Source organism: Lepidochelys olivacea, assembly GCF_965140295.1.
Source record: "Lepidochelys olivacea isolate rLepOli2 genome assembly, chromosome: 2".
Taxonomy (NCBI): Eukaryota; Metazoa; Chordata; order Testudines; family Cheloniidae; genus Lepidochelys; species Lepidochelys olivacea.
Window position 1 is genome coordinate 176,637,415 of NC_140412.1, and position 24,012 is coordinate 176,661,426.

At 40.4% G+C, this 24,012-nt stretch overlaps 1 protein-coding gene across 1 annotated transcript in view; it reads right to left on the reverse strand.

Annotated features, from left to right (window-relative positions):
• STK17A (serine/threonine kinase 17a) overlaps window positions 1-24,012 on the reverse strand; it is a 62,616-nt gene that overhangs the window by 17,065 nt on the left and 21,539 nt on the right. The window contains exons 2-3 of the mRNA XM_084620032.1: window positions 16,977-17,189; window positions 1,706-1,850 (exon numbers count right to left, since the gene is read on the reverse strand). Coding sequence (XP_084476158.1) covers window positions 1,706-1,850; window positions 16,977-17,189 — 358 coding nt within the window. The remainder of the gene's footprint in view (window positions 1-1,705; window positions 1,851-16,976; window positions 17,190-24,012) is intronic.

Here is a 24,012-nt window from a genome sequence, read left to right on the forward strand (position 1 = left end):
AGTTAAAGTTATTCTATTGTAGGATATTACTAAAGACGTGTTCTGAGTCTAGGGAAGAGAGTGTAAAACCAGTTCCTCAGAGACAAAAGGTTAGGCAACACGTCAGCCAGGTATCAACAAAATCAAAAGTATTTTATTTTCTGTTAGGAATTTAAAATAGCATGGTACTCATTCAATGTGTATGCCAGGACAGATTCTGTGTCTGACATGGCAAGGTCTCTTGGACCCAATAATCTCTTTGGCTAATCTTCCTGAGTTCTCATGCTCCCCTGTCATTTTTGGCTGCTATCCCCAGAACAAATTATATCAGATTTTGCTGTACAGTAGACAAGTTAAGCCTATCAGAATGCATAATATATAAATGCAGATAACTAAGCTACTTCTGGGTAGGCTGGAAGTAGTTTTATAGTATTTCTACATTTGTATTTACCAAGTAGTTGCATTTACAGTCTTCATTTGATCATTCTGTACTTAAAGATTATATTGCCCAACAACCCACAATAATCTTGATAAAACCAGACAAGAAACTATGGTATTTATTTTGAAGAAAAAAACAAAAACAAAAACACACACACACCAACAAAAACTTTCCACCATTGAAAAAGGAATTCCATCATCAAAAATTGTGCAGAAAACTCAGGAAATTCTAAGTTAACACTCCCACAGAAATAACTGTCTGGTAGCACCAGACTGTATATAGTAATGCAAAATGATACTACCTATGCAGAAAAAGTACCAGTTTATAATTGCCATGGGAACCATAAATGAGTTTCTTGACCAAAGAAACCTAATCTGAGTCAAGGTTTTATCACATGGTTGAACTATTCAACCTGAAGTCAGCCTTAGCCAGCAGTTACTACAGTTTATACATCAATCTTTTCTTAATGAATGACAACAGTTGGCAAATGTTGACTTAAGTGGCTTTTGAAGTTTCTTTAAAATACTAAGTTGTCAAATGCAGTATCATAATTGCATCAGTCCATATGAATCCAAGTACAGCTGCTTAGCAGCCTTTTGTGAGCACTTAGTACTGGAATGGTATATTTATTTTCAGTGCAGTTACAGCTATGTTCAATTTCTTAACCAATTTTTTCCAAATTTCACAAAGCACAAACTGTCACCCAGGTCTATATAAATGTCAATTTACTTTTTAAAAATGTTACTAGAGCACAAAAAATACTTAAATTCCACTTTAATGAGGCAGCACTGCATGAAGCTTAGCTTTGTTTTTAGCAACAGTAAGTTAAAAACTTTATCTGTTTGGTTGTGCAACATATATTAGCAATTTTAGATCCATATTTCATAGACACTTGTAACTTTCAGAAACTTATTATGTAAGGCCAAAATTGCTAATATCTATTGTACCCCCCAAAAGGTGAACTGTGCGCTTTGGGAAGTGCATAGACGTATATGCACATTGTTTTTATTTATAAATTAGCATTACTAAGGCATTATAGCACTGAGTCAGCATCTATTAACAACTAACTATGGGTATGTCTACATTGCAATCAAAGGCCTGTGTCACCTGACTTGGGCTCATAGGGCTCAGACTGCATGGCTATAAAACTGCAGTGTAGACATTTGGGCTCAGGCTGGAGCTTGGGCTCTGGGTCCCTCATGCAAGCCCAAGTCAGCTGACCCAGCCCAGCCATAGGTGTTTTATTACAGTGTGGACATACTCCATGAGAAAAGTACACACACTTACCTTCAAGTCAAGATGTACTACATTATTTCTGTGTAAAAATGAAACTCCTTCTAAAATCTGCCTCATAAGCCGCTTAACATCTTTTTCTTTGAAGGCTTCTTCCCTTTCAGCCACACACTGGTCAAAGATTTCACCTCCAGCAGCACTATGGAAGAAAAAAAAATCCATTTTAATTTCAAAAGAAATGACACTGTGTCCAACTCATTCTATTCTGGTTATGGTAGTATTTACTATTCTTTAGAATGAATGACTTTTACACATCAGCCTTACAAAGTTCTGCTTGCCTACAGCAAGCACTTTTGGCAAGCAAATTCTCTCAGTATCGTGGTATCATCTCTCTATATCAACAGCATGCTCACCGTAGTGTCTGAGCGTTTAAAGATGGCAAGAGTGAGTGAATGAACTTTGTAGATAGGCTCAAATTTTCCCTGATAATTACATACTGATACATCAGTAAAAATGTCAAGTGTTTACAAATCCCTAACACTACATAATTCTAATCTTCTCTTCTCAATAGTAATAGCAATGGAACTCAAGGAGAAGGAATTATTGTTCTACAATACTGTTCTTTTACTCTATTGACATTTTCTATGTTTTTTTCTCCTGTAAAAAAAAAAATCTTTATTCACAACTGGACTAAGCAATCTGGAATGATAATTATTAGTACAAGATTTATATTTCAAAATAAGGCTACAAATTCAAAAAATATCTGACTACATTAAGTGCCATATGTTATAATATTAAAAAGTAAATTTTTTCTCTTTATAGAGAATTATTTTTTAAAAGAGATTAAAACGTACATCTGATTAAGCAATGTGATTAAAGACACATGCATAATTTACACAACTGATTAGATCAATGAACTATAAAATAAAAAAGGGTCTAGTTAGTCTACAATGAGCCTTTAAAGCCATTAATTTCTAGATTAAGTCTTATCAGACATAAAACAAACCATAAAAGGATTTTAAAAATCTTCAACTGCATACTAGGACTTACAGGAACTAATGGAGAACTCTGTATGAGTGTATCACCAACTTGCAGATGACGGGCTTAAGCAAATCCTGTTAAACCATGATTTATGCAGACCATTCTTGGCATTCTGTTTTGTCTGTTTATAGGTTTCTCACAAAATTATAAGATATTTAGTTAGGGCCCTACCAAATCTGGTCTTTTGTGTGCTTTTACCCTATACTATACGGATTTCATGGGGGAGACGAGCATTTCTCAAATTGGGGGTCCTGACCCAAAAGGAAGTTGCAGAGGGGTTATAAGATTATTTTAGGGGGTGTAGTGGAATTGCCACCCTTACTTCACTTCCTACAGAGCTGGACAGCTGGAGAGTGGTGGCCATTGGCCGGGCATTCAGCTCTGTAAGCAGAACCCCGTCTGCAGCAGTGTAGAAGGGTAGGAATACCATACCGTGCCACCCTTAGTTCTGCACTGCTGCCTTCAGAGTCGGGCAGCCAGAGAGTGGCAGCTGCTGACTGAGAATCCAGCTCTGCAGGCAGCAGCACAGAAGTAAGGGTGACAATACAATACCCTGCCACCCTTACTTCTGTGCTGCTGCTGGCAGCGGCTCTGCCTTCAGAGCTGGGCTCCCATGGCCAGCAGCCACCGCTCTCAGTTCTGAAGGCAGCGCCACCGCCAGCAGCAGCGCAGAAGTAAGGGTAGCAGTAACACAACTCCCTCTACAATAACTTTGCGATCCCCCCGCCCCAACTCCTTTTTGGGTCAGGAGCCCTACAATTACAACGCCATGAAATTTCAGATTTAAATTGCTGAAATAATGAAATTTATTATTTTAAAAATCCTATGACCATGAAATTGACCAAAATGGACCGTGAATTTGGTAGGGCCCTATATACAGTGGTAAGGATACAGTTTGCTGGTGTTGTCAGCTAAACTGTAGAGAAAAGAAAGTGAAGTAGTAGGAAAGATATGGTCATCAAAAATGGTTAGCCACCTACTATACTAGTCTTTTACATTCAGAAGAGAAAAAAAAAGGTTGCAGGTTCAGGAACTCAGTCACCGGGAGAAATATCCCCTTACTGCAGTTACACTAACATGAAAATCCTCCTCTATTAAGAGAGTATTTCCAAACAAAAAGATCTATGCACTGAAATGTAGAGCAATTATAGCACTTAAACCCAAGAGCTGTTTTATTAGATTCTATTTTTTTATAGGTACTAAGTTATGGAAGTCTTAGAATATGAAAATTCATAAAAAGCTCGATTTTCTCATTTTAGTATATTCAAAGTCTGAGCTCTCAACATATTAATGCAAAGTGAAAATCCAGTGATGCGCCAGGCTCCTATAGGATATGTCTACACTGAGCTGGGGGTGTGATTCCCAACTTGAGAAGATATACTCAACAGCTAGCTCTTGTCAAACTAGCATGCTAAAAATAGAATACAGTTGCAGCAGTGCAAATAGCAAAAGGGAGCAGACGCCCTAAGTGTCTATCAGAGATGCTAGATACGTATGCAGGGCAGCTAGCCCTTCCGGCTCCTTGTGCTCCTGCAGCTACATTCTATTTTTAGCATGCTAGCTTGATAAGAGCTAGCTCTTGAATATGTCTTCTCAAGCTAAGAATCATATACCCTGCCCCCCCTCAGCTTGAAGTAGACATACCCTTTGAAGTTCACCATTTCCTTTGCTTTCATCAGCACCATCCATAAGACCACTCTTTAGAAATTTACTTCTTTGCTTTGCAGAAGATTAAGGGCCTAGGCCAACTTCCTTTTGAAGTCAATACAGAGACTTCTGTTACTTCACTGGGAGATGGATTGGGTCTTTACACATAAGGGACTGATCAGTCCTACTGCCTTCCCTGGAAAGGAAAGTCTTGATGGCACATCTCTGTGTTAGCCATAGTGATGGGCTGAATTATGAAGAAAGGCACAAGATACTGGAATACTAAAATACACTATGTCCACCTGTTTCTCAACCGTGGAGTACTTACATGTTAAGACTTTTAAGAAACATCAAAAATGCCTTCTACCTCAGACTTCTGAGATGAAGATTGATTGTACCAAGAGTACCAGAGCACTCAACGATTAGCTGCATCAGTGAGAATACAAATGACATGATTGGAAATCTACATTCTTGCACCTTCCCGATTTTTTGTTATTTGCAGAAGCGGAGGTATGAGGGGAATGAAGAGAATAATACCACTTTCTGAGAGCTGCCTTTGGAGTCTAGGCTTTCCTAAGGTTTTGAGGACCTTATAAATCAAACAACTACAAACATCCTGAATCAAAGCTGCAGCACTACTCCACATTTTTCATAATATTTGGACTTGCAACATATTTTGCCATCACTAGAAGGATCTGATGGAATAAACTGTGCTGTGGCTGAATTTTAGTGGGATTATAGGTTCAAAAAATTCGAAGGATGACAAAAGTTACAAAACCCAGAAAATCATTTATAATTGAAACAAATCAAGACAGAAAAATGTATTGGGGAATAAAGCAAGAAAGGTCAAGTTACTTGGCTGTCTTGCAGCAGACAAAGCACACTGCAGTAGAAAAGTCAGCTCCATCTGCTGTGATGTTTGGGAAAGATCTCTGGTTTGCTGTAAGTCCTCACCGAATGGATTTGATCCACGAATAGTCACTGAGGGGCATGCTAACTTCAAGGGGAGTAAGTTTTCAATTGCTACAAGTTTTCTTTGGTTATAGAGCTGCTTCCCCTCCCCCGCTGTTTAGGAATTGATATAAATTGGAGTCTACATCAAGGTACAAGCAAGCAAACTATGTTAACAAAGAAGATGTTATATCAGTACAACCATATGGACAAAAACATATTTGAAATCTGATTTTGCTTGTGCAGATCAGTACCTCAGAGGTTCAGCTAGGCATGTAAGTGAGGTTGCAAATTTATTTTAAAACGCATTTATTTTAAATCATCACTATTTTCATGTAAAGATGCAGTTCAAGACTCCAGCTAAAATTTGTGCTTCAGATACATTTTTGAACACTGAGCCCTCCTGCTTCCTAATACTTTTTAAAGAAGTTTAACACAATAGAAGTTAGGCACCTACGTGCTTTTGAAAAATCACACTAGGTACCTATTTGCATCTTTAGGTCTATAAATACTTGTTCAATTCTGGCCTTTAGTATCTGACGAAAACCTAATGTGCTGGGATTTTCTCTTATACTTTGGACATGCTATATAATTTCAGAAGTCTTATAAAAGAGCAATTGCAAATATGAAGCAGAAATGTTTTCAAAATTCACACAAAGCTTTTCTTGAATACTAATTTTTGCACTTTAGAGGACAGAAAAAGGACAACTTCTTCCAGGCAATTCACACTCTGAATATGGTGGTGACATATTTGGATAGAATTTAAAACACACTGTGACGTGTTGTTGAATAAAATAACTAGTGACCCTTTACAGAAACACAAGAGGAGAAATTTTTGCTAGACTGTTTTGTGTATCATTATGGCACAGTGAGCATAATTGATGCCCTTAAGCAAAAACAGTCTGCTAGCCATGAGCCAACTCAGTCACAAGTCATTAGAAGTACAATGTCATAATGAACTCCAACAAAAGTCTACTGACTATTCATGTCAAGTTGTGCCAACTGCACTACAGTACATTGTTTTATGTATTTCCTAGCTATACTGCAGTTCAGTTTTTTGGAAGCAAAAACAATAGTATGTTTAAAATAAACTTATAGCAATGTCAGATTATTATCATAGCTAATTTATATCACACAATTTGCACATGTATAATGAATTCATTATAGATATATATCTCCTAAATAAAGATAAAGTTGCTTGAGTCCAGTATTAACATTTACCAAATCTTACTTCCAACAAGAGAGTTTCCTTTTTCTTTTCCTACAATTTAAGTAGGCCACACAAAGCTCAGAAAGCCATGCATGGTTCTCAGTAAGTATATGTGCATATACGTCAAAAGTCAAATGGTCTAAACACACAGGACGACTTATATAGACACTGCTGAGATAGAGAAGCAAAAGGGGACATCTTGTATATATGGTACTATTTTTGGTGGGGTAGAGGGGAGGAGATCAGAGCCTTTTTGCTTTGTTTCAGATTGACAGTATAACCTTTTCACTGTCCTTAACAAATAAATGTTCCAGGATATATTGTGTGTATGTGGGGGGTGGGAGTAGGAGGGGGATATTGATTTCACTAGGTAAAAAGTTTTTACACTCAGACTTTAAAGCGCTATTTAAAGCAAGACCCCTACAAGAATAAAGTGTACTCAGTTCCTAACTATGAATGTCTACAACAGACATGGTGTAACCCCACAAGTTGGTTTATTTAGACAGTTAGTTATTCTCCGATGTAAAAAGGCTCTATTGGTACAAGATGGTGTAAGTCATTGTTTCAAAGCAGTAAAGTGAAGTCGAATTAACAAGATCACAATATCATTACTTAAAGAAGCACTGATTGATTTACACCTTATTTTGCAATATTCAGTCCATTCAGTGTCGGTAAAAATAATCAAGAACAGTACCATATACCCAATTAACAGAAATGTTTAGCACAACAACATTTACTCTTCAAGAGCCTAAATGCCTTTTAAATTGCAGCTTGTTGAATGAAGAGTCATTATGGAATTACAGTTTTGGGAGCTTCTCCCAACCCCTCATCTACCTCCACAAGAAATGCTCATGGGAAAACAAACCACAGACTGCAGTGTAGCAGAATCTTCATAAGAACTGGTGTTAAAAATACAATTTAGATAGAGTAAAAAAAGTAATGAGCACAAGTTTTGGATGCTTATGTCTTCAACACTACACCTGTAATTTAACTAACAGGCTCAGAGGAAGTAGAACAACTCAAGAGGTGAGTCTTTTTCAAAACATAAAAGCTATAGCAGTTGGAGTCACTTGCCTCTACTATACTGCCTTGTTTATGAAAGCAAGTACCATGCAGCATTTTTTTTGAAATTTCAAATGAAATCTTATTGCTAATCATTACTAAAATGTAAATATGTATTCAATTTAATAGTGAATACATTTTTATCTAATTTTATGTTAGTGAGTTCATACACTCAATTAACAGAAAGGGAGACAACAAAAGTCTGTTGTACCCTGTCCATCAGAGCCCTGGCAGATAACTACCCAATTTAGGTGACCTCTCAGAGAAGAAAAAGTGTGTCATTCTAGTGCAACTCCATCTATCTCTGCCAGTATCCAAACACTCACTGGGTCAAGAGTATAAAAAGGAAGCTAGATCTAATGTTCATCTATTGCCAGAATGAGGCCAGCAGTTTCCATATAAATACCCAGTCCTAAAAGCCAGGTTGAAACAGAGCAAGGAAGTCTGAGGACTCCAGGTATTGCCAGAATTGTCCCACCACAATTTTTCAGTAGTTCCCTCCCCCTCTCAAAAAAGAAAGATTAGAGAGTTTATGTTCCAAAAGAGGATTTCTGTGCCCTCCTGTTCAACAATGGAGTAAATGGGATTCACATACTTGTTTCAACTTTGGATGTAGTCCCACTAATCAGCTGGAATCAGATCATCCCTATCCAGCTGAGCTCCCCCCTTAAGTCTTGTTCTTGCAAAAATCTTCAAATCAACTATTTTTCTCCAGGGGAGAAAAGCCCCAGCCAAGACCAAAAAAAGCACAGATATGGCCAAGTATTTTCAGCTGCAGGACTGTGGGGCTAGAACTCCATTCCTCCCCATAGCCCAGACCAGACAGTAAGGTTTACTGGCACAACCTCAAGCTCCTGTTTCCCGTCCCATCGGGCATCACCCTAAAGAGAGCTCTTGACCTGGTGTTACAATTTCCCTTTCGGAAGGCAACACTCCAAAATGAATAACTGATCCAATGTCAACGAGATTTTAACAGCTAAGATGGCATAGGTCTAAATCGTAGGTCAGTGCACAGAACTCACCAAGTAGCTTGTTACGAATTACACCTGATAGGACACGCACACAAGTGCTACGAATTACACCTGATAGGACACGCACACAAGTGCTACGAATTACACCTGATAGGACACGCACACCAGTGCTGCGAATTATACCTGATAGGTCACGCACAGTTCGAATCTAGGCTGAGGCACAGAAACAAAGTCCACAACTGCAGAGTTCCCAAAAGACACTAAGTTTATTACGCTCGAGCGTGGTGCCCCCCTGCTAGCCAGGAGGGGACCCTGAATGCAGATTATACAAAGGTTATATACTTTTTAGCAAAGCATGTTGCCCTCGTGCATCGGAAACCTTAGCCAATAAACAAACCCTTGTCTTATCTACCACCTATCCCTGCTTGGTGCATTCCTCGTGCTATACCAGTATGTTAATTACACAGCATGGTCCTAAAGCTATGCATCAGTAACTTTTATTATCAGGATGGGAGGCCTCACATCAAGGCCAAGAGACAGGGAGTTAGAGACTGACAAAAACCAGATACTGGGAGTCAAGGCAGGCTGGAGACAAGGAGGAGGATTTTCACAGGGATTCAATATCTAAGGATTACTCCTCCTGGTGTATGATGTGCTGGCATTTAAACAATGGTGGGCCCCAAACCAAAATGGAGTCACATGTGCTAACTTTTCCTTAACATAGCTCCAGAACCTTAGTGAGTAAAGTGAGCCAAAAAAATCAAAGCATATATCTTGTTTTCCTCCATTCCCTGACACAGCTGCCATTACAGATTTTCAATTTTGATCAAATAAGTAATTTTATTAATGAAATTATTTAAAGAAGTCAACTGTGAGGGTAAACTACTGGATGAGGAAAGTGGCCAGTGGAAGCATGTGACTATAAGGCAGAAGAAAAGACTGGCTAGTGAAGGAGAAATAGAGCTGAGGAACAGGTTTGCTGAGGTGCAAAATGAAGGAGACAGGCAAGCAGTAACAGAAGATGGGAAGGCAAGGAAGAAGAGAAGAGTGACTAGTCCTACAAGAAGAGGGGAAGAGTCAATGGAGGTAGCCAGAGTTTGGAGCCCCAGGAGGATAGAGGATGACTCTAAGAAGATTGCAAGTGAGAAAACAGGACAAGATGACTTGCAGCCAGAAAGAACAGAAGGGGGAAGGCCGGAAAATTACACCAACACCAGGAAAAGACAGGTCTACGTGATTGGGACTCCCTATTAAGAAGGGCAACAAGGCTATCACCAGAGCTGACAAAGAGAACTGAAGGGTGCGCTGTCTGCCAGAAGCTAAGATATGGAATTTGGATCTGAGGTGGAAGAGGAGCTTAATGGGAGTAGGAAAGAATCCACTTATTGTCCTTTACGTTGGAATAAGTGATACTGCTAGATTCTCGCTGGGATGCATCAGGGAAGACGACGCCAGGCTGGGGAAGATGCTTAAAGAAATGGAGGCTCGGGTAATCGTCAGTGGCTTTCTATCTGTCCCTAGAGGAGAGTGAAGGTGAGACAAGATTATGATAATCAGACTGCTCAGGCAATGGTGCTGTAAGGAGGGCATTAGGACGTTTGACCACTGGGAGGTATTCACAGACAGAGAACTGTACTCATGGGATAGACTCCATCTGAGTAGGGACAGAAGTAGATTTCTGAGATGAAAATTGGCACAATTGATTAAAAGACCTTTAAACTAGGAATCTGGGGAAGACGGCTGGGAGATGCTCATGTAATCTCCATACCTGATTCTAATGGTGAGTGGGAAGAAAATCAGGTAAGAGAGGATACACCTTCCTCTGCAGTGTAGGGCATGGCTCACCCACTGGTTTGAACAAGAGTAAATGGTGTAACTTTAAGTCTCTGAGTCAAGATTAGGGGTCTTCAGTAACTCAGCCAGAGGATAAAGGCCTACACTACACGAGGGTGAGGTTCTGTGCCCTGTAATGTGCAGGTTGTCAGACTAGATTATCATGATTAAGGATAAGATTCTGTCACAGACGTTACCGATTCTCTGACTTTCCAGGACCTCCGTGACTATTTCTGGGGCAGCAGTCCCCAGGCCCACCAGTGCAGCTTCCGTGAATTTTTATTTATTGACTGTGACCTGTTCCTGACTTTTACTAAAAGTACCTGTGGCAGAATCTTAATCTTTATCATGATGGTCCTCTTCTGGCCTTAAAGTTTATGAGTCTAAGAAACACTACTCTGTATCAAAGTGGTGAAGATTCATTACACAGTGTACAACCCAAAACAATTCTGCTGGTTGGGACTTCAAAATGCACTGTGATGGTGAAGTTCTTTTTGGCCTGCATGACAAACACAAGATTTCAACATCTTTTGTTGAACTTACTTGAATTCTGAGCATAATTTCATTCATTCATGCTCTAACTTTTTTTTCCACTTCATTATTATACATTATATACTGAGGTGCCAGAGACCAATACAAGGCAAGGGGACATTTCTCTCTTTACAACTGACAAATGCTACAGCATGGATGATCAGAACGGAGAGACTTTTGAATCTGCATGCTTCTCTTCTCCACTTTGAGACTCTTGAGGGCTTGGGGGGGGGGGGGGAGGAACAGCTTTTTAGATACTCCAGCTATTTTCACTAAACCACTAAATTTTGGTCAGGGACCAAATATCAACATCAGGACATTGCTGACTGGCACATTAGTCATATATCAATTCCCATCTCCCAACATACAACCTACATTTCTGTATTCCAGTGTCATTTGCTGGAAGTAGAAGTGAAAGCTTTATGGAATAGTTTTCATGTTCGCTGTCAATATTGTTGTAGACTATATGAAGGTAGAAAAGAACATACAATTTTTTCCCATTGACTTATTTCCATTCTTAAAGTTTTGGGTGGATGGAATGTATCCTACCTCAACCTTAACTGCCACTTCATGTAGTTTGCAAATTAGATAAAGGAGGAAGCATCAGCTACTGGTTAACCAATATGTTATAGTTCCTCTTCACCTTGGACTTTCCACTAGGGATGCAGAAGAACATTATGATCCTATTGTATTAGAGCAGAGGCTCCCAAAGTTTCTTATTGTGTACCCCTTCCAAATCTACCAGCTGCCCGCACCTGCCTGTCTCATTACTGATACTTTGTGTGTTCTTAACACTACCTGCCTTTAGCCATCTGTCCATATTTCACTATTTATAGTGTGACATATACAACTAAAAAAAACCCGACTAAGTTCTGAGCTCAGTTAGACTGGACAGTTGCTGGACAACCAAACCCACGCTGTACCGTGACTGGATGTGAGGGCTCTGTACGTCAGCATCTCTGTATATCTGTGTTCTCATTGGTACATTTCGAAACAAACTAACTACCACATTTTATATAACAAATTCCCACAGAATTTTGAAGCTTCGTCTGAGTAGCCTATTAGGAAAATGTAATAAAGAAAGACAGAAAGATCCACTGTTGCATAATTTCTCCCACATCCCCCACAGAGATGTCTCGCAAACCCCCAGGGGCAGGCATACCACATTAGGGAACCCCCCTATATCAGAGGCAACTGTTACCTTGTTCCCTGTATTGGAAATAAAAAGGACACTTTCTATAGTAGGTAGTACATATTTATTGTACTAGGTTATTTTTTGCACACAGGAAGTTTTTAGTTCTATGGCAGTATGCCTTGTTTTTAAATGAAAAAAGTACTGAATTTATTTTCTTCCCACAAATTACATAAGAAGGCAGCTAAATACCATGCTGCATGAGTGTCATACTTATTTTATATTTCTACTGGAGTCCTTGCAAGTACAAGAAAGAGGAAAAAAGGATCTGCAGTGTCAAATTTTAAATAGCTCTACAAGCTACTTCATGGAAAAGTGGATTTCCTTTTAAGTTTAAAAACCTTGTCCTTTATCTACAAGGGATATTTTATTTACTTTTGACTTCTTTAAAAATAGTATTAAAAACGTAAGACAGCATTTGAGGCCAGATTTCGCAGGTGTGTTTAGGACCAATTATAGAAAAATGTCATCTTTTACATTCATGTAATTATCTGTGTCTTAAAACAATGCAAATTTTGTCATTAAACTTTAATGAATTCATACATCATGCACAGGTTAATATCAAAGAACAGTCTTCATGTGTACTGCACCGCAAAAAGTTAGTCTCATGAATTCATTTTATACTTCATGAAGTGCTAAGAATGTATTTCATACTACATAAGGCACATATTGACTGTTCTTGGTCTGAGAAGTTTAGTCTAAATACCCGGCCAGCACAACCTAGTATATAAAAAAAATATTGTCTATACATTATTTTCTAGAAAATCAGTTGTTTAGAGACAGCAAAGAAGCAGCAGTGATATACCTAGAGGAGCCGTATAATGCAGAGTATTTTAATTAGATAAGTTTCATTTCCATACTGACATAGTAATATACAAATGGCATAATATTACTGTTTCTGGTAGAGTGTAGCCAAAGTGTTCTGATGTGTAAGCTACACAGTGATTAATTTGAAGCTCCTGACTGGAACCTAATGGCTGCAGTTAAGCCTAGCTGTCACTATCTGTTTGCATGCAGTGTTGTTGCAGTTGTGTTGGTCCCAGGATATTACAGAGACAAGGTGGGTGAGGTAATATTTTATTGAACCAACTTCTGTTGGTGAAAGAGACAAGTTTTCCTTACACAGAGCTCTTCATGTCAGATGATTAGAAGGACCCCTTACAATAGTTATAAGGGTAGTCACGTATCAGTGTGTTAACGGATATGATGAATTGGCAGGAGTGACATCCAAGGAAGACACGAGTAGCAATTTGGGGCCAAAGTGAACACAATTTGCTTCAGTTCAACTTTTGTACTAGAAAACTAGATCTGATGGAAGTTAAACTATCCACTGCCAGAAAAGCCTTGCTTTCCACATAAAATATGACCCAAAGGGGAGGGAGGGTCAGTTTACTTTGTACCCATTGATAGAAGATCCCAGATCAAAATATGAAAACTGTATACCATTATTTCCACTCTGGTGGACCCTATTACTTTAAACTTGAAACAATATTAGATTTTTCATGCTACATGTTCACAACTAGCTGCACTCAGTACTTTGTTGGGATCCTTATGAAAGTTGAAACACTACGAGGCAACAGGTCTCACTTTGGCCACCACCATAAAGCAAGTGGACTAGACATTTATACCACCTCAAATCTATTTTTTCTGGATTAGACAAGCTAATTACATCCTATTTAAATCGTGTTAGGCATAAATGGGCACCTATGCACTATGTCAACAGGTGCATTATAAATACCTTGATGAAAATAACAAACTTGTTATTTGTGTTAAAAAATGCTGCTGAAACCACTTAAGGAAGGGAGGATTTATAGCTTTAGACAAAGTCTCCCTCTCCCATCCTTCAAAGACATTGCAAAAGTATTAGTAGATGACAGAGGTGGCTCTATTTTTGAGACTATTTCCTAAATATTCTTCCCTCAGAAAACAATTTCAATCACCACTTAATACAAGGATTTATTCATATATATAATACCGTGGATTTTTTTTGTATTTACTGCAATACGGGGGTTCCCGGTACACGTCTCCCCTTTATCTGTCATTTCATGTATCCATCGCTCATCAATAGGGGAATGTGTTCCGATTCACATCGGCCCCAATCTGCATATCTGTCGCTTCACCTTCTGCGTGGCTTTTCTGTGGGTGCTTAGCACCCACCGGCAGCCAGCACCTGACAGCGCCTCCTGTCTGCCAGTGGCCCTGTGGGCCACCTATCAACTCCTCCCCCTCCCTCCCAGCGCCTCCTGCACACTGCGAAACAGCTGTTCCCCAGTGTGCAGAAGACTCAGAGGGAGGGGGAGGAGCAGGGACAGGGCGCACTCAGAGGAGAGGGCAGAACTGGGTGGTAAGAGGTGGGGCAGGCCATTATTTCTTATGGAGAAAAAGTCCCCAGTATCCGTTGTTTCGGTATCCATCGCCTTTTTCAAGAACGCAACAGCGACATATACCAGGGACCCCCTGTAGTGTCCAACCACACCAGTTAAGATCAGGGGTGCCACATTTTGCTACATGCTGTACAAGAGAGTGTATAGAGACAGTACCTTGCCCTAAAAAGAGTTTGCAGTCTAAACTGTATGTTTATTAATCCTCTGAATCCAGAAGGTCAGAAGTTTACTAACACTCAGACCAGTTTTGTTTCAACATGTCACTGGAACATGCTGACATTAGAAAAGTGTCCAGATATATTTGCTGAAGTCAGTGGAAGTGTGTTTTTGTAGTTTGCAATCCTAAATGTGCTTTGTATGTGTAATGAAGTACTAACTCCTCCTATCAAAAAACCCAGCAGTTCTGTATTCCATGTGTCACAAAAAAAGCCAATTGTTTACTTCTGGATTTGGTGTCTAAGCATATACCACATCCCTGTTGGATTCAAATTTTGAAACTAGCTATTTTGTTTAAATATCACTGGCAATAAACTAAATACAGACGCTATTCCAGTTTTCTATACCTCACTCGATTACACTCCATAGACAATCTACATACTGCAGTGCAAATAAAGAATATATAACAAGAGTTGACTTTTAGAAAATACCTATTATAACAAGGTTCTACAGTAGAACCTCAGAATTACGAACACTTTGGGAATGGAGGTTGTGAGTAACTCTGAAATGTTCGTAACACTGAACAAAACACGGTTGGTCTTTCAAAAGTTTACAACTGAACGTTGATTTATACAGCTTTGACACTTTACTATGCAGTAGAAAAATGCTGCTTTACCCTTTTTAGTAGTTTACTTTTAACATAGTACTGTTCTGTATTTCCTTTTTTGGGGTCTCTCCTGGTGCCTGATTGCGTACTTCTGGTTGCAAATGAGGTGTGTGGTTAAATGGTCAGTTCATAACTGGGGTTCATAACTCTTAGGTTCTACTGTAGTGCACTATTTATTTTAAAAACAAATTCCCATTGATCTTCTACAGCCTCTCTTCCATTTAACTGAGCTGCTCAGAAGTATGGAGATGGGTAAGCATAAGGTCCTGATCACAATTTCATATAATCCACATTTTAGCCTATGAACAAGAATCTGAGAAACTTCAACACCAAGCTATTTAGCAAGCATTGGTTCAGCTAGAATATGCCTACTGGAAGAGCATAAAAAGGGATTTTTATTATTTGTACTAAAGTAGCCTATGGAGAATTTAATAGAGATTGAGACTCTGATATGCTAAGTGGGGTATATACATGTAGTAAGAGTCCCAGCATTGAGGGGTTTATAGTCTAAAGAGATAAAATTTCTAGGGAGCAGGGGGAGAACACATATTTTACCCCCACTTTACAGAAAGGGAAACTAAGGCTGAGAGAAATTGTGTGACATTAGGAAAGTCACTTGAAATCTGTAGCAGGGCAGGAAATTGAATCCAGATCTGAGAGCCCCAGCCTAGGGCCCTAACCACAAAACCTGCCTTCTTCTCTGGTGCACAGGAAAAAGAACAGTCTTATTAGCAGAACAATCCAGTGCAGAAGACACACTACAAATGGGACATCAGCAATATATGTTCCAATAGGAGGGCTTCAAGATGCCATGGGTATGTTCAGTGGCAGAATACAAACTGGAAGCTGTAGTTGAAGCACAGTGCCATTGCTAACTTCTTCCTTCAAACTAGCTTTTATTTCAGTCTGACTAGCAAGAAAGTAGCAGAGACTTTGCAGATCCAATGAATAAACCTTTTCTGAAAGAGGTTTATATTTCTACTTGAGACAGAAAAATAATTGACGTTTCAGCTCTCTCTAGGAACCTGTCTGCAATAATGTTGTAAGGCAGTGGTTAACGTACATCACTATAAGAAGGGGCGCTAGTTGGCAGCTGTCAGCACAAGGAAAAATGAGTTGTATTCAAAAGGGTTATACAGGCCCATAGTCAGCCCAACTAGTATGTTTATGTTTGAGCCTATAGAACAAAGCAGGCACATGCCTGGCGTCTTCCACCCCAATTTCTACCAGGAGAGAGAATCTACTGTCTTGTATCTTCACATGATATTAATTTTTCTAATGAAATAATGTATCTAGAGAAGTTAGTGTAACACATGACCACAAAGCTAAAAGCATATTACAAACAGGGCAACCTATTACAAATAGATTATAAATTCAACTAGATTAGGGAAACTGATATAGTCCACAATAGCCACTTGATCCCACATAACTGCTTGTAATTCCTGATTTCATCATTCTTTCTTCTAGACCCAAAAACCAGGTGGTTAAAGCAACTCAGCAATGAAATATCAGTTTTCAAATTTCTTGTCTTTTGGGTGCACAGTATTTAGATTTTTCATTTTCAGCAAATAATTCAAGAAATTACTTAGTGTGAGTATCTCTCTCTCTCACACACACACACATACACACTCTAAAATGGGGAAAAAGTGTCAGACCCCACAATATGACATTAGTACTTACTATTCCAGAACTAAAATCATCTCTGTTGCAGTCTCATAAACTTCATGTAAATTAATGACCCAAAGGTTACATTGCGCCAACTCAAGGACAGCTATCTCATGGATTATTTCCATTCGACAGTCTTGGCCCTTTCTTCTTTTTCGCATGAATTTTGCTGCAAACTCCTTTTCTGTATCTTTCTTGACACACTTCTTCACCACTGCAAACTTCCCTCTGGAATTAAAGCAAAATATTAAATCAGATGGACGATCCTTAATTTAAGTATTAAAATCACTAGTCAAATTTTAATCAGACTATTTAAAATTAATTTAAAATATTTTAGAAAACTCAAAAGAAACTACAGTGGGAACATTTAGAATATGTTCCAAATTTAGAGTTTTCACTCTGTATCAGTGATATTCCCTACATTTAAAACAGGGGATACTGCTGGAACCAGTAACAGCTCAAACTGGAATATATTTTACGTTTATTCACTGTACCATATTGTATCTACAAAAATTGAGCCTTTCAGTAGAAAAAAAAAATCCATCAATTTCAGGAAGTGAAGGTTACTTATTTGTAACCAGAGTTCTTCAAGATGGCTCTGCATATTCCACTTATAGTATAGTATAGTATTCCACTTATGGTAGCGTGCCGCACAAAGATGCCTAACGGGAGAACAGTCTCCAAGCCATGTTAAAGTGCCTGTGCTCTTATTCCCCCGCACCCCAGCATCCCTGAATGTTCTGAAGCAAGCTTATATAAGGAGGCACAGTGCCCTCTACCAGCTCATCTCCTTCCACCACCAAGCCAGAAATACAGAACAAAAAGACAGAGGAGGGGAAGGTGGGAGGGATGTATGAGTATGCAGAGCCATCTCAAAGAACACTGAACTGACCTTAATTTCTTCTTTGAGTAGTTCTGCAAATTCCCACTTACGAGTAGTTTGATGAGTAGTGCTGAAAATAGCCTGGGGGAACCAGAGCCTGAACTGAACAGAAATTGAAAAACCACTCTAACACATCTGGCATCAGACCCTGAAGCAGGGGTGGGCAATAATTTTCACAGAGGGGCCACTCCATGGATTTTGGTAAGTCGTCATGGGCTGCACATTTCTACTATATTAATGGAGTGGATGCAGGGCCTCGGAGGGAGTTTGGGTGCAGGAGGGAGCTCCCAGCTTGGGCAGGGGATTGGAATGCTGGAGGGGGTGAGGGGTGTGGCCTCTGGGAGGGAGTTTGGTGCAGAAGGGGGCTCTGGGCTGGGGTGCAGGAGGGGGGTGCATGGTCTGGGAGGGAGTTTGGGTGGGAAAGGGGGTTCTGACCTGGGGCAGGGGGTTGGGGTGTAGTAGGGAGTGCGAGGCATAGGCTCTGGCTGGGAGGTGCTTACCACAGGCAGTTCCTGGCTGGCGGTGCAGCAAAGCTCAGGCAGACTGCCTGTATGCTGTGGCCCCACGCTGCTCCCAGAAGTGGCTGCAGCCGGCTGCTGCTGGCACATCTCTGTGCGCCCCTTGGGTGAAGCGGGTCTCCGTGTGCTGCCTGTGCCCACAAAGCAATCACTGGTTTCCAGCCAATGTGAGCTGTGAGGATGGTGCTGGGGGCGGGGGCAGCACAGAGACCCGCCTCCTGCTCCTCCCGCCAGGGGCATGCAGAGACATGCCAGCATCAGCCGACTGCTTCCAGGAGCGGTGCGGGGCCATGGCAGGCAGGCAGGCAGGCAGCCTGCCTGAGCAGCCCGCTGCGCCACAGGACTTTCAGTGGCTCGGACTCTGAGATCGCGAGGGGGCAAAGGAGGCTGCACAGAAATATTAGATGGGCCGGATCCGGCCTGCAGGCCGTATTTTGCCCACCCTTGCCCTGAAGGCTAATCAAGTGCATAATGTTTAGCAAGAGTGTGCATATCCAGGTTCCAGCCCTGCAAATCTCAGCAACAGTCACTTGGGCGAGCAAAAGATGATGTCACACCTCTAGTGCAATAAGATTGAACCATTGTAGGTACAGGAATTTCTGCGACCATGTAATATTCAAACAGTGTTGTTTAATCAATCTAGAAATAGTCTTGGGAGAGACAGTATGCCCCACAGAATCCCTGTCTAGATTATGTGTATCTCATGCTGATTTTCCAAAACCTTTAGTTCTATTTCACTAATATGCATGAGCTTTCTTTGTATCCAAAATACATAAAAGAGATTCCCCCTCATTAGTATGCAACATTTCAAATAACAAACACACACTTTCTGATAGTTTTCTAGAATGAAGCAATGCATTCTTCTGCACTGATGAGCATGAGTCTTCAAGAATTGACAGTCAAAGTCCGATCACCCCAAGTAGTCAGGTGGAGGGACTGCGGATCTGGATAAAGAATCCTACTCTATTGCTGAGAAGGAAGATTACATATGAAGACCCCAGGGGAGAGCTGAAGCAGATCCATAAACCTCTGGTAATGTGGCCAAGCCAGGGCAATCGGAATTATCTTTTCCTTGTCCTGAGCAATCGTCACCACTTTCTGGATCAATGAAAAGGGGGGAGGAGAGAAGCATATAGAAGGCCCCTTCATGAGTGCAGAAGGAAAGAATCGAAGATGGACTGACTGTCTCTTCCTGCTCTCAAGCAGGAGAGGTGCCACTTTGTTGAACCTTGTAGCAAAACGGGTCCACATCTGGTCAACCTTAACTAGAAACAAACGCTCTGAGTCAAGTGATCCTTAAAGGATCATTCGTGCATTTGAGAAAACTTGCTGCGGAGCAGATCTGCAATTACGTTGTCTTCCCCTGCTAAATGCAGGCCCACCAGACTTAAAAATGTCACACAGAATGCACCAGTCCCATAAACTGATCGTTTCTGCATGTAGCCGAGCAGAGTGAGCACCCCCATTTGTTGATGTAAAACAGCCACTATGTTTTATTTCACTACTTGAACAACCTTCCCACGTATGTGAAGGAGGAACAACGTGAGGGCCAGACGAAGTTTCTCTTAACTCCAACATGTTTATGTGTAAGTCCCGCTACTGAGAAACCCAGTGATCTCAAACTGTATGATAACTCAGACATGCCTATCCCCCCCAACCATTGTTTGACACGTCTGAAGTTATCCTCACTGATGGCGAAGGGGGATTGAACTGAAAGTCTCTGAGGACATGTGCTCTGACTGCCTACCACATCAGCAAGTCCGGAATGTTTCAAGCAATGTTGACTAACGTTTGAAGATTATCCAGATTTGGCTCATTGACCTGAGACATCCAGTGATGCACTGGCCTAATTCCGAGACACTCCAGGAGATTTACATAAGTAGTAGCTGCCATGAGAATCAGGAAGAAAATTACTTTGAGTTCTGACATACTTGAAAGTTTAAAATATTCTTCACTATTTAAAAAAAAATCTGTCCTGTGGTAAAAAGGCTTTTCTGAGTCCAATATGGCACCCAAGAATAAAATGTTGAGTTGAACAGATTTAACTTGACTTTCAGTAGTTGTTCCAGGTCCGGAGGAAAAAAAAAAAAAAGGGTGATTGTATAAGTGATGTGGCTTAATAGATTTTTGGGAACAGCAGCCTTCAACAGTCAATCATCCAGATATACCCTGCATTCTGAGCTGAGCCACTACCACAGAGAGGCAATTTGTACAATACTCTTGGTCCTGAGGACAGGCCAAATGGGAGCACCTTGTACTGGAAATGGTGTCCTGCCACCACGAAACAAAGGTACTTTTGACAACTGTCTGATAGAAATATGAGAATATGCATTCTTCTGATTGAGAGTCACAAACTAATTCACAGTTAAAATGAACAGATTATGAAGGCCAGAATTAACGTACAGAACCAAAACTTCTAAACATATTTGTTCAAGTGTCTTAAATCTAAAATTGGATTAACTCCTTCCTCCCCCTGCATTCTTCTCCTGTACTAAAAAGTATCTAGAATAAAACCTGACTCCTCAAGGTGTTTGGACACCTCCCTGACAGCTCCTATCAGAAGCAATTTCTGCACTTCTGAAAGTAGAATAGCGTTGTGAGAGGGTTCCTTGAAAAGGGAACGGTATGGGGAACTGAAAGTGCATAGTTTCTCATAGTGAATATAATAGCCCTTTTTCTGTAATTTCAAGGATGTAATAAATCTCAATTTGCTGAAAAAAATGGGCTAGTCTCCAAACTGAGGAAGGCAAGGATCCTTGCTGACTGGTTCTCAATCCTCACATCAAATCTGAGGCTTGGTGTTCAATGAAGATGACAGGGAGGAAGTAGATTGTTGAGATTTAGGCCTTGATTTGAAAGACTTCTTCTGTTGACTCTGGAAAGTCACAGCCTGCTGATGTCATCTTTGATTTGACAAGAAATAAATCAAGGAAGGCTACGGATAATACTGTCTCTGATAATGGAAAGAAAGAGTAGAAAGTCTTCCAGTAGAAGGAATCAAGCCTAAAGAACAGAGCACTGATCTTGCCTCCTTTAGCTTTTCCAGTCATTCATGTCTTTTCACTGAAAAGACCATCAAAGGGGAGATCTTCCACCTTAATTCTAGTATCCAGAGCCAGAAGAGAAGAGCGAAGCCAAGTATGTCTCCTCTGAGTAACTGCAGAAATCAACGTTTTAACAGAAGAGGCCGAAGTGTCAAATGAAGCCCTGAGAGCATACTTAGCCACATTTTGACCCTCCATTTGGATCACATTAACCAACATCCTTTTATTATCTGGCAAATCCTGTACAAACAATAGCATCCTTTCCCATAGGTGGGATTGACAGAGAGTCATAACAGCATAATAATTTGCCGTCCCTAATACCAACAGTGGAAGAAGAGAACACATTTCTTCCTAAGGAATCAATCCTCTTTCTCCTCTCTATCAGCAGGAATGGAATATGCTTGTCCAGACCTCAACCATTGCTGGTAGCAGGTACCAACAAATTATATACAGGGTGTGTATGAAAATACAACCCCCACCCCAAGAGTATTTGATATAATTTGTCTGCCTTCTTGGAAATAGGCTGACAAGAGAAAGGAGTGGATAAAACAGTCTTAACAGGCTGCAGCAGACCATGGAGAATTGGTAACGACATCCTATTCTTGGAGACAGCCCCAAGAATGTCGAACACTAGATAGGTGGTTTCCTCCACTACTACTGAAGGTAAATTCAATGCAGATGTCATGCGATCCATCAGGTCACAGAACTGTGGAGAGTCACCAGAAGGGGAAGAAGCAGAAGCCACTTCCCAGGTGCTCATCTGGTGAAAACTCAGGATCATGGTCTGTGTCAGCAAGCTCTCTTTTAAAATAATAAATTATCTCCTCTTCTTCTTCAGAATATCTGGCACCACCAAGATGCCTATAGATCCGAAGATTTCTCCACAACCAGTCCCTTTATAAATGAAACAGCTGTCCAGCCATAAAGGAGAGTGTCATGTTGTGGGGTGTAATCCAGCCCAGCGAGAGGTTGTCTCACTGCCTGCTCTGTAAGCGAGTGCCTTAAATGTTATTCTGCTGTGGCTCACAGCCTGTACCCTGCCAGCCAGCAGAAAAGCATACGCTGAATGTGTGTTAAGCAGGTTTGACTCAGTAACTGATTGCAGCAACCTGGTTGTTACACCCCAGCCACACTCTGGCATACACCAGCTCTGGTTATACCCAGTAGAGATGATCCCAACACCTCCCCCTCCCTGAATCTTTCCAAAAGTATGTGCTCTGCGATGTCCTTTCCTCGACTTTTCAGAGAAATAATAAGGTTTGTATGCTCCTCTATAGAGACATAAAGGACAGCTTATCACTTTAACTAGAGTTAACGATCAAGTCAAAAATAGACCTGATTTCGTTTAGATTACAAATAAAAACAAAAAGAAAATAAAATATTAAGTTATATCAAGGGATAGAGTTAGAAATGGTACAAGCCAATAAAAGTGAAAACATACTTTCTAGTGGCCAAGACCTAACACAACAAACTATAGCCCTTGTTTTAAAACAAAAGCTCACACTGTATGGAAAGGGATGACACTCGCCAGGTGAAAAATCCATTTGCAAGCCCTGTGTATACAACTATAAAATAAAATGTAACAATTTTTGTGTAATACAACCAGTTCTTACAAAAAAACACAGACCTAGAAGTGTCTGATTAGTTCTCAGACTATGATTATATTTTCTAATACCCTTAGAAGTTTTGTATCTCTGCTTTTAAAAATAAACACTACACTAGGCAGTAACTAGCAAACTAGATCAATTCAAAGGGGCAAGTGTAAGTAAGGACTTTAAAAGCCACCAGTGAAAAAGTTTTTTTAAAAAGAGGCAAAGTTTGAGATCTGGAGGTAGTGCCTTTAAACTGGTTAGTTTTAAATTTGATTCTTATTGAAAAGCACCTCAAATACAACATGCTTTGCTAATCTTTCCACACAAACACCTTAAAAATACTTAAGGTAGTTCTACATATTCCCCTTTCAACTGAACGTGTGTACGGAAGCCCAAATGGCAGCTTGGCATAGTTCTCTGATTGGAACGTTATGTAAGAATGGGCTCTGATCCCCATAGGGGATTGTATATTTTGTTGTTGGTAACATAAATGGATGCAATTCGAAATCCATTTTGATAGTCTTTGTTTTGAAATGGTTGCACCCTTCAATTGTTCAGTGGTGGAAATGAAGAGTCTGCACTACAAGGTGGGTAGAAAGCTGGCTAGATTGTCGGGCTCAACGGGTAGTGATCAATGGCTCCATATCTAGTTGGCAGCCGGTATCAAGTGGAGTACCCCAGGGGTCGGTCCTGGGGCCGGTTTTGTTCAATATCTTCATAAATGATCTGGAGGATGGTGTGGATTGCACTCTCAGCAAATTTGCGGATGATACTAAACTGGGAGGAGTGGTAGATACGCTGGAGGGGAGGGATAGGATACAGAAAGACCTAGACAAATTGGAGGATTGGGCCAAAAGAAATCTGATGAGGTTCAATAAGGATAAGTGCAGGGTCCTGCACTTAGGACGGAAGAACCCAATGCACCGATACAGACTAGGGACCGAATGGCTAGGCAGCAGTTCTGCGGAAAAGGTCCTAGGGGTGACAGTGGACGAGAAGCTGGATATGAGTCAG